Source organism: Zophobas morio, unplaced genomic scaffold (assembly GCF_036711695.1).
Source record: "Zophobas morio isolate AGI-343-1 ecotype UQ-CSIRO unplaced genomic scaffold, CSIRO_AGI_Zmor_V1 ptg000311l, whole genome shotgun sequence".
NCBI lineage: Eukaryota > Metazoa > Arthropoda > Insecta > Coleoptera > Tenebrionidae > Zophobas > Zophobas morio.
In genome coordinates this window covers 269,860-281,611 of record NW_026972415.1, presented here as the reverse complement: position 1 = coordinate 281,611, position 11,752 = coordinate 269,860, and the positions used below count along the sequence as shown (strand labels likewise).

Below are 11,752 nucleotides of genomic sequence, written 5' to 3'. Positions count from 1 at the left end.
AAAATTTAAAAATAAGTAATATAAGTTACTTTTTAAGGTACAGCACTTTGCCCGAGAGTAAAACCCTATAGCGTTCCTTTCTTAAGAGCTCCAGAAATCGCATGACTATTACCTTCTATAACGTAAATTGCCTACCTAAAAAAATTGTAATTTACGCAAACAAGATATTTAACCAATCATTCAGTATTTTTCCTATCAATTAAAGGCTTATTGCCAAAAAAAAGTTCTGTGGTTTCTTAAATATAAAATATATAACTTCCGTGAGTATACTGAAGACTGAAAAGGCGCATAAGGTTATCCTTTTTTGATTTTCCTCCCGATGTCTCCGCGTTTGTCTGTCTGGCTCCATAACATTGGTGAGACGCTTACTCCTGTGCTTAGCAACTCGAAGTTTCAAGAAACGGGTATAATTACCCCTAAAGAATTTGAAATAGCAGGGGACTATTTAACCTACATGTGCCCCACGTGGAAATGGTTATTTTATTTTAAGCATTAAATAACTCGTAGTGCCCTTGCTATTGTTTGCTATTATATTCGCTTGCTTTAATCACTTAGCACCTATTTGTAATGGTAGTTTTTTATTAATTCTTAGTTAGGATTATTTGACTGTATCATGCTTGAAATACTAAAGGTGGATACTTTTTTTGCTTAATTTTTCTTTGTATTTAGGTGCACCTGTGAAAAAGGAAAGCTAAAAACTTATTTATCCAAAGATAAACAATTTTTGCAGACAAAAAATGTTCCCTGTCATAAGAGAGTTTCTGAAATTGATCTCCTCGGTGAAGAAAAAGTGGTTGTCGAATCGGATGGAGAGGAATGGGTGGATACACAAATTCTTTCCGGTTTTATTTTGAAAATGAAACTTTTATATATTTAAAAGGTTTTAATGGCTTAATGGCTTAATTTCTACTAGAATTTCATTCTACTGTAGAGGGAGCCACTGATGATATACAAGTCATAGAAGGTTTTTTTGCTGTGAATTTTATTATTCTTTAAAATCCTTTTACTAAATAAAATAGGAAAAACGACAAATGCTGGAGATATTAGTGGTTTATATTATATTCTATATTTATTATATTCATAGCCTTTATGGTTTTGATATTGTTATTATGCTATTATTACTTTGCATTTTTATTCACTTTTATACTTTTTTAGATACGTTAGGTCAACTTGCAATCCAGGAAGTTGCAGAAAGTGATTCGGATTGTGACATTGAAGACCTGGAAGCAGCGGCGTCTGACTTTAAGGAAGTATTTGCTGTTGCACCAAAACCGGTTAATATTTTCCTCTTAACTTGTGAACGTATTGTGCGTGTTATCAGTCTTGTGTTACTTGCCCCATCCGTTGCATATTTATAGCAAGGAGATAACGAAAATGTTGTTAAAACCCGTACTTATGATATTACGATAACTTACGACAAGTATTATCAAACGCCCCGTGTGTGGCTTACCGGCTACAACGAGGTTTTTAACATTTCTTAATTATCAGCATCTATCTCATCGGTATTTAGAATGTACGTATGCACCCCCTCTAGCTTGGTGAACCTTTAACCCGGCAGGAGATGTTTGAAGATTTTAGCCAAGACCACGCCAAGAAGACGGTAACCTACGAAACTCATCCTCAGTTGCCTTGCAATATGATGTCTATTCATCCTTGCCGCCACGGCAAAGTCATGAAGCGACTTTTACAAAACTATAAGGGATCTACTCCTGTTAATGTCCACTTGTATTTAATTATATTTTTGAAGTTTGTTCAGTCGGTGATTCCTACAATCGAATACGATTTTACAAAAGAATTTGACTGTGGCGGAGGGGAAAGATAAATGCCGTTTTTTGTATTAAAAATTATTTAATGAGATCTGCCACTACTAAATTATATATTCCAATTTCTTTGTGTTACGTTAAAAAGCACTGTGGTTTATTCTTCTCTGCCGTTGTGTTAGCTTTGACCTAATTTAGCTTTTAACGTTAATAAATTGTTCCAACTTAGTTTATTTCTCACTTTAACGTACCTTTTGCCAACCTAATCATCTTCAAAATAAGGTACGTATGTACTAGCCAGGTTTTTCGTCACTTTTTTTAGTTTGAGATTTGAATGGCTCGGTGCAAACTTTAAAAGAGTCGTAACTCAACACTTAATTCTCCTAAGTCTTTTTTGTTTACCCACTTAAAAAAAATTCAAGAAAAGAAGCGGGCTTTAACCACTATAAAAAGCATATAAAAAGCAGGAAAAGCTCTTGCCGTTTAGCCTATAGTAATAAGAGAGGACCGTTGAAGAAAGTTCAACAGTTTGGAAGGTCAGAACTTTCGAGGCCAACTAGCAAGGAATGGTCAGATACAAACAAACCGTCTATTGTTTGGTGAGCTCTGTTTAACGTGCCCACTATTAACTAAATTCCATCTGTTTAACTATTAACTTGGGTCAGTCTTAATTTATTACTAATAGAAAGTTTCTTCCAGAGCTCGCAAAACCACCGATTACACATAGAAAGCGTGCCATGAGTATGTTAGGGCTTACAACTCTATCGTGGTGCAACAAAGAGTGGTTTTTGTGAGAAGGAGAAGAAAAGCGGCGAGACCCATTTTTAAATTTTTAAAAATTTAGCTTCTAATTCATGTCGTGTGTATTGTTTATAATTAAGAATTGCATCCTTATGCTAATCCTACAAGTATATTTTTATTATAAACCATAAGATTATCAGCAGGAAAGCTTAGAAATGTGACGTTAGACGTTATTTAAATTTTCGGCTAGCGTAATTGTCCCTACCGAGCAAGCCTGCCTTGCGCGTTCATTCTGGGCTCATTACATCCTTTTTTTAGATAAAGGCTTTTAGGTTTGTCATAAACTGGTAAACGTTACTGGAAAAAGACTTGAGAAAGAAATCGGAGCTAGCACCCTTTTATATGTCTGTTAAAGTTTAAGCAATAACTTCTATAAGTTTATTTTTTCGCGAAAAAAGTATTTTAGGATTTTCAAGATGGGAAAGTTCACTTTATTTTATCAAGGTTGTCGGTAAGTTTTATCTTGCTATGCAGTTCACTACGAATATACCAGTTGTCCCAGAAGGGGTGGTTAGGCTAGTACAAAGGTTATTGAACAAGCTAAGTTGTCTGTAAATCTAGATATTGCTCTCACTATTAATCACTCCTCAAAAGTTAATCTCTTTTCTTTTGTTAAACAAATTAGCGTTTAAGATTCAAATTTAAACATGATTTTCCTCGATATATCGTTAAGATATTCGCAATAGTTTTAGTAATATTTTGAATTATATCAGTTAATACTTAAAAGCGTATTAATAATTACCTGGCAGAAATAACTACTATGCTTGCAATCTTAAACTCACGCCCCCTGAACTGGATGAGAAAATAATTAACTTATTGACCGCTGCTAGCATTCCACCACGTTGAAAAGTGGAGGACCACATAAAGGAGGTGAAAACAATTTAAGGCACCCAGTCCTAACAACTGTATTGTAGATGAATAGTATCGAGCCTGTGTCCCCTGTACTTTACTCGCACTCAATAAGGGAACAAACCCTTTGGTTCAATTTCTAAAAAATGATAGATTACAGTGTCTAGAATTCAGGAGGTTTCCTGGGAAAAAAGTAACTCTTAGCCCTCTGAGCTCGCCATGTTTGAATATGAAACAAACCCTTGATTAGGGTATAGAAAGGACTAGAAAAAAATCGTGTTCGACCGCGGATCTCTCAGTGGGGTGGCTTAACGCGCTAGAGGACTTTAAACAACTTCCAGTCATAAGGCTAAAAAAAGAGGATATAGTGTGATTACCTTTATTAACGGATTATAGTGTTTTATTGCAGTGTGTGTTTAAGAGATAATAATTCAAGTCCTATAAACTCTTGAATTAATATCGCAAAATAAGTTTTTAACTTTTGAAGATATAGTATATCGTCATTAAAACGAGGTACCTCTCGGTTAACCCAGCTTCAATGTTTAGTCACACGCTTTAAATTCCTATACTTCCTTTTTGCATAAATAATTTGCGTCCAGTATATGCACTCCCTAGAAAAATTATAGCAATGTTTTACCTAAATTTGGGTTTTAGATATAAATAACCACACTTTATTCTCTTTTCAGTTTTATTTCTTTAAAAAGTATTAGCATACTACGCTAGAGCATTGAAAAGGAGCCCTATTTATTTCCTTAATTAGCATACAACACTTTTCATTTTCCTAGTACGTTTAAAAGTACTCTGATAAGTTTCTGAGAAAATTTTGTAAAGAGGTTTCTAGGTATATAAATTTTAAATTGATTGACTCTGAGGCTATGATATTGCATTGGTGGTGCTAAAACCTTATTTGAGTGACCCACATTTAGAATGCGTGTGGACGATGCACTTTCGTATCTGAGGAAAGCAGCAGCTCAAATCCCAAGGGGATCTATTCTTTCAGCTTTGCTCTTCGCACTCTATGTAGTTGCCAGTAAAATATTATTCGCTGATCACCTTTTAGACAGAGAAAATAGCGATTGTTCTACGGTATAAGCTTATTTAGTGCCACCTTGAGGTACTTTGTGAAAAACAAAAGTGACTCTTTTTTCTTACGTTTTTAAAAACTTCGAAGTCAAGAGACACGCGCTTTAAAATTCTTTTATTATAAAGACCGTGTGGAAGAAATACGAAAAAGTAACCCCATGGACTAGTGGCATTGTTTTCTTATCTTTGGCTCAATGAAATTTTCAGCGTTGCGGCCCCACAATGCGTTCCTTGACTGCTAAGAGCATCAAAAAACGGGACTAACTGCTAAACGTATGAATTGTGCCGAGATTCAGACAAACTACACGAACACCGCGCTCAATGTCCACTTCATATTTAACTGTTATCCCGAATATCTCTTACGCTTAGCAACAGCTGCAATTATTGCTACCCACGCGGCTCGAAATAGCCGAGTCGCAAGTCGGAACGGCTAAATTTTTGAGGGGGGTAACCCATCGTGCCCATTGGTTAAGGGCGATCCGGTATGAGGACTAATTGGTAGAGGCATCTCGCTCATATAGAGCGTGAAAAGCAACCGTGAGAAGGAAGCCTTGCGGAACACCCGTTTGGTGGCGAGATAGCGATAATACTATCTCCACTTGCACGTCGTAAACCTGGTCATTTAGGTTCGACTTGAGCACATTTTAAAGGTCGTGCAGATGGCCAGAGTATGCAACTTTCGTAACAGGCCTTCATGTCATATCCGGTCTATTTTAGACATTAAAAAATTAAATCCTCGGTTGTTCAATCGTTTAATTGAATTATTAGGTGAGTCGTTGAGTATAACCTTTCAAATGCAAGTTGAAACTACGGTAAAACTTCTCGGGCGTCAACAATTGCCTCGAAACATTTAATATGCCTACTTCAGCTACCCTCTCAGTTGCTGACAAAAGACCGATGGTCGGTAACTGCGAGGCTTTCATGCCAGTTGTGGTGTCCTTTGTGGCCTTATGACGATCGCCATTTTTCTATCGCACTGGATAAAAGACGAAGGCCATCACCGAGTTGACCAGGCAACATAGATGATTTATAGCCATCTCCGGCATTTGTCTAATCATCTTTTGTCAGGACTCGGTAGTGCTTGGCGATTTCTTTGATCTCAGCTGTGGTAGACAGCTCTAGAAAACCGTAGACAGAGAACTCAGCTAAAACTAATGTCCTGTAAGTCCAGTTGGTTTATCTAATCTTTTTATTGTCATCCCGATAAAGTTGATATTTAAATGCTAACTGCTGATATGCTTCTCTGTAATAGGGTTAATACAAATTAGGATAATATAGATTATAATGATATATACTTGTAAATCTTAGTAGTCTCTACATAAGTTGTTAAATAATCAATGACCAGAGTAAACTTACAGAAATAGGACCAGTATCATTTATATTAAGCGATGTAAAACTCTGCTCAACGGACATTTTATGAACAGTTAGGATGTAGGCGGTGAACACTGTGAGCAAAAAGATGACCATACATTTTTGCTTTTCGGCTAAGTAGCACCGTTGCTAGGTGGTGGAAGGTGTATACCAGCAATTTCTAACTTGTCTAACGAATTACTATAAGAAGGAGGGAACGTTGTCACCGTTCTCCGACACTTCGCTTAAATGTTAATCCCCTCATTTGTTTAGGGGTGCCATCAGTCCTTATTTTATAATGTCAGTGTATCGGTTTAGTTTATTTTGAACGCATTAAAAAAAGAATAACACTAGTTTTGTACTAAATAATTTTTGTTATTTATTCTTTGACCGCTAAACTGGATAGTTTCTGTGCACAAATCCAACAGTATTTTTTCCTACCTTAATGCCCTGTAGAACTGGCAGTGTTATTAAATAGTGTAGGATGCTTCATTTAATAAGAATAGCAAACAACTCACCGCTAGATTAAACCGATTTTATCAGTACATCGCAAAATGCACATTTGGGGAGAGTTGTGTTTCACTGTCCACGCAGGTATCTGTTTTATTGTTCGCATTAATGCCTGAAAATCATTTTATTATGCTGACTCTCCCCTCATTTTATAACTAGTCGAATGTGATAACGCATCTGAATTTTAGAAGCCCTTTCAAACAGTTTCTGTGCACGATTTCGAGCATGGATGAGAACTTCGTCGTCAGAATAGCTAAGTAGCATTAGCTAAGAGGGGTATGTGAGGCGGTATCGCTCTCATGCTAAAGAAGTATTAAAAATAGTCTTGTAACAAGGGTTCTAGGGTGTTTTGAGTGTCGAGCCTAAGTTGTTGCATTGGTTTTCAAAGACCTTTACGGCTAACACTAGCAACCGCGTAGATTTCATTGCGTCTTGCCACAATTCGCCCGTCTAGTAGGTGAGTCTCCTGTTTTGATGCACTCTGCAGTCTAGTAGTTTTCACCTAATTTAATATATCGAAGTTCCCTCGGCGCAAAAGCTTGCAGTGGGTCCAAAGATCTAACAACGATTGCACTGGCGGACGGCGATACTCTTTCATAGTTTTTTCACTTGGATTACAAGAAAGGAGATATATAAAACGCAGCTCTACGTATTTTTTTAAATGTTGTGCCTATTGCATGGATATAGAATTAAATTAATAATACTAAGCTTTATGTAAGCGAGGTTTACTACAAGTTTATTTTGATAATATATTAAGGTATACACTGAAATAGATATGTCCATTTTTAGTTTATTTCGTTAAAAGATGTTTTTTTATAATTAAATAAATACTTAAGAATTATAAACTTAGTATCTGGGTGCCCAATTAAATATATCCTTTTCTTATAATAAGGCAACGGAAAACACTAACGTTTTGCTCCAGTTGACCTGAACCTTAAGATGTTTAACTTTATTTCGGTCAGTTATTGTAAGCTAATAATTTACCTACGGTAAAAGTAGATGTTTTTAACTGCTTGGCCATATCTTGTTTTTTCACATGCTCCCTATCCTTAAGCGTCGTTAAGAAATGGGTTAATATGTAGCTTTTATATTATCCAGTAATTTAGGCAGCCTTTTGTAATAAATATAATAATGCTTTACTATTGGCTACCCCACTAACGCTACAGCCATCATATAATACATATTTACTGCTTCATCTCAAATTATTCATTCAGATTGGTTTTTTATTGCTATTAATCCAATAGCATTATTTATCTAGAGAGTGTATCTTGTCTAAGATACTTTACAAATATAGATACCTCATTGAATGATCCGACACATGATCTTCTTTCGATGGACGAGGCGGTTGAGCTGGGAGAGAGGACAAGGCTAGTGGCCAGACAGGTTTGAAAAGTTATAAGTAGTCCCCTGTGACTTAGTTGAAGATTTCACTAAGAGGTTGGGATGTCCACTAATCCTGTTAGAGGTAGTTATGAACAACGCTTTAATATACTACTTATGAGTTCAATATTAATATCCCTGTGACGTCGACCATTGGTAATAAACCATGAGGCATTAGTAAACATTCGCAACAGCCTATTTTAATAATTTTGAAGTTGCTCGATTAATTTAAAATTCCTTCTATGCAAGCGTACTCCCCAATAGAACAGCATTGTTGACAATCTAAGACAAACATCTCAAACACCCAAGATATTGCAACCGTTACATCGTATTATTCCTTGCTCTATCTGATGAATATCGTGTTCGCTTTAAAGAAATGACGCAGTAAAAGATATGGCAACCGGCGCCATCTCTAACCAACAACGCTTCAAGATTTTTCATACTTTGAGTTGAAGACTGAAAATAAATCAATCCGCCTAGGAACGCTCAAATTCTATGATGTATACATCTTTGACATTGTGTCTATCTTCTTTAAAAAACCGCGGTTTAACTTGCGGTAACTTTCTATTCGTCCGTTGAAATAGGCGTTTGATATATTATCTGTGAACTATAGCCCCCAAGCAGAAAGCTGAGTTCAATAATTTCCTCTCTGCTTTGCTGGACTAATAATTCCTGGAAAATATGTAACTATGTTGAGTTTCCTTGTACGCACATTAGACTTTGGAGGTCCTGCAGACAATTTGAAATTGTTCTTTCTACAATATGCTTTGGGATTTGTCTTCTGCTTTTTTTCGGTAGTTGGCTCTCAACATCATTCGAAGATAATTCCTCCGGTTCAAGTTCGACGGGCTACTCTTTGGAATTCACCCTTAGGGAGTGCGAGCTAACAACGTCTTCTTCGCCCCCACCGTATCACTCTCTATCCATATATAACTATTTGTTGCCCATTCCCTTTAACCTGGATCATTCTATACATTACACTCCCTGAAGAAGTGGAAACCATATCACAAGTTAAGGAAAATCAGTAACGTAGATAATGAGGTGGGGTTTGGCAAAACTCCAAATTAGGTTTGTAGGGATATAGTTAGAGATTAAAAAATTATTTCGCAGTGTGCGTATACTACACCGGTAGAGAGCAAACTGAATGAAAAAAAAAAGTATACAGGCTGTGAGCGATCTCCCACTACCTATAATTATGTAGCAACAACTTCATTTGGAGGTTTGACAAATCCCACCTCACCAGTTACGGGTTAAGCTTTATTTAAGTAATCTTATATCTATATAGCGTAGGTCATGATTGACCGAATACGTGACACATACAAGAAAACGCTTATGGTGCAACTAAAGTTTGCTTGGCATAAAGTGAAGGGTAAAAAAATAGAACCGCGGCCTTGACGTTCGCCGCGATTGAGTTTACGTGCAGCCGTCACGAGAAGTTTATTGTAAATGATGAACTCCAGGTATTTCGCTTGGGTATACCAAGACAGTATATTTTCTTTAAAGTTCAGCAACGGCGGTGATGTAGTCGCTTCTTTTCGCGTTAATAGTTGATTTTAAACGACGGCTCCCGTGGGAAAGAGTCACCTCTAAGGCAGACGGATTAGACGGGAAAAAAAATTGCTGTATCATCTGAGTGGTTGTGAGACTGGCACGTAGCGACAGTAAAGTACAGAGTAGGGGTGATACAAGAAGTAGTTTTCGGTATGAGCGCGAAACGCTTGCAAAAGTATTGAGAATGCGGCTCTCAAGGTAGTATTTCATTATATTTAAAGAACAGTAGGGGGGTTATAATTCCAATTTTTAAAGTAAAACCCTTATGCCAAACTCGATCAAGGGCTTTTGGACATTAATAAAGACGGCTCCGGTTGCCTTTTTAAGATTAAAGGCATGGTTCATCTAATCGTTAAGTAAAGAAGGTGTTGCGTCGTAAATGTTCATGTTGAAATTCAAAAAGAACTCTGGCAAATAATGGCCTGCGTCCAAAAACGTTTTAAAGCGGCGCAGGATGGTTACTTCGGCTACTTTGCCCACTGGAGACTGGTAGGCCTATATACTTAGCGTAGCAGCTGTAGGTGATGTTCTCAAGAGCATAGCAACAGTTGCCATCTTTCATCGCTACAGGAAGAGTCCGAAGGCCATCATCGAGTTGACTATACAAGAGAGACGTTGGTATTTCCTTTAACATCGCGTTAATGATGCCGTCAGGGCAGGGCGCCTCCCTTCTTGGTAAAGCTTTAATCATCTCCCTGAATTCTACTGATTCTCGGAATCAAGGGTTGTGCTTTGACCACAGCAAGTAAGTCCATTGTGTGGAATCGCGTTGGCAACTGCGTAGCTTTCGGGGTGCATTGTACACTCTTCATGTAAGTAACAGTTGCTTTGTGCTGCCAGGAACGTGTCGAAAGGCGTCCTAAAGAGATAGGACCTATTTACAAAATTGAGCCACGCTGACTCAAGGTAGTGTCGAGTGAAATGCTTGAACTCTAACACAAAACTATCTGTCTTTGTGTTGGCGATCCGCCACGTTCGATGTCCATCCGTGGACAGACTGCAAGAAGAACGTAAGGACGAACGTACCATTGTGATGGCTAGTAATCCCCTAGTTTCGAACGGCTCGCGTGACTTTAGCTGAAATCATACAATAAGCTGAAGGTCTTCGCTCAGGATTTACAATCTACTCACTGAAAGAAACAAATCTGAGATTCTGAATATGGTTTCCTTGCTTTGTTATCAAGTCCTGAGGGACGACATGTACCATAAAGAGCTCGGCGCACGATTGGAAACATCTGCTCTTCAGAATGATAAAACTTGGGTCAGGTGAGAAACTTGAGGTAGTTTCAATGTTACCTATGAATCTAACAAATGTTACTTAAAGCCACGGTATCAACCCTCACTAAGATTGATAGAGCTGTGGAATGTACTTAATAATATATGGAGACCCCTGTTGCAACAAATTATACAATTAAGAACGTTGTCTCTTGGCTAATTAATGTTTGACAAAGAGTGGCAGATTTTGATGTACTACGTTATTGCCTACGTTTTTATCAATGATCTGTCTACGTTGATCCCGTAGAGCATGGGGAGGCGTGCTATCCCTGTACTAAATTACATGAACACGTTAGCTTCAGTAAATAGTTGCGGACGAAAACTGTGATTAACCTCTGTTCATTATAATTAGTGATACGTAATTAATACTATTAGCACTTGACATGGTGCCTATTATACATTTATGAGAAACACCTATATAGTATTAGCACAGTGATATGATGTATTTTGTGCCATAATAAATAGTATTTGTTTCTTTTATAATGGTAGTTATTAGTATATGGAAAGTGTACTGTTATAATAGTATTAGTTACCAGTACATATAGATATGAAAAAAAGCTATATTATAATTGAGAACTGACTCAATTTGTCTTGTTCTAATAAGCTCTAGTTTCGTGGTATTTGGTTCAAGTCGCTCTTCAGCACTAGCGAAGAAGTTCGTCTCACAAAGCACTTCAGCTGCAAGTAAATAAGTAGGTTGCAAACGTAGAGTAGCGAAACGATCAGCAAGAAGTGACGCTTTGTTAGCACCATTTTTCGCCACAAAGCCGTCGGCTCGTAGAATGGTAGTGGTAAACGCATCCGCCGGAATGGGACGAGATCGCAATGAACAAGCTCCGGCATGTAGCTTTACTTCGCCTCTCACTGAAAGATATGATGTGTCAACATAACTTTTATAATGCGCGGTGGAAGTCAATTAAGCACTAATTTGCTTCCATCATGAGACGCTGGGAAAAGGTAAGTGGCTAAAAAAACACAGATCGACTCCTTCGCACTGCATAAACTCCTGCAACTCATATTTCCTGGGTAGAACGCCGTCTGCGCTCTAGAACAAAAGGGGGGTATGCTGAAGTGCCCATGGTCTGAAAACCATTGTAAACGGTTCCAACCCTTATCTACCTAATAAAGCATTGTTGACAGTTGTCAATATAGCAAGCAGATGCCGCGGTGTGTATTGCTGTTATTTGTCCTTA

The 11,752-nt window shown here is 37.5% G+C and overlaps 1 protein-coding gene across 1 annotated transcript; it reads left to right on the top strand.

Moving 5' to 3' along the window:
• Positions 1-295: 295 nt before the first annotated feature.
• LOC135119854 (ubiquitin-like-conjugating enzyme ATG3) lies at positions 296-1,857 on the top strand. The gene is made up of 7 exons (XM_064044237.1): positions 296-474; positions 670-842; positions 914-964; positions 1,020-1,049; positions 1,156-1,274; positions 1,359-1,463; positions 1,535-1,857. Exons 1-7 carry the CDS (start codon positions 320-322, stop codon positions 1,820-1,822), a joined length of 921 nt encoding a protein of 306 aa, XP_063900307.1. The 5' UTR covers positions 296-319; the 3' UTR covers positions 1,823-1,857.
• Positions 1,858-11,752: the final 9,895 nt, after the last annotated feature.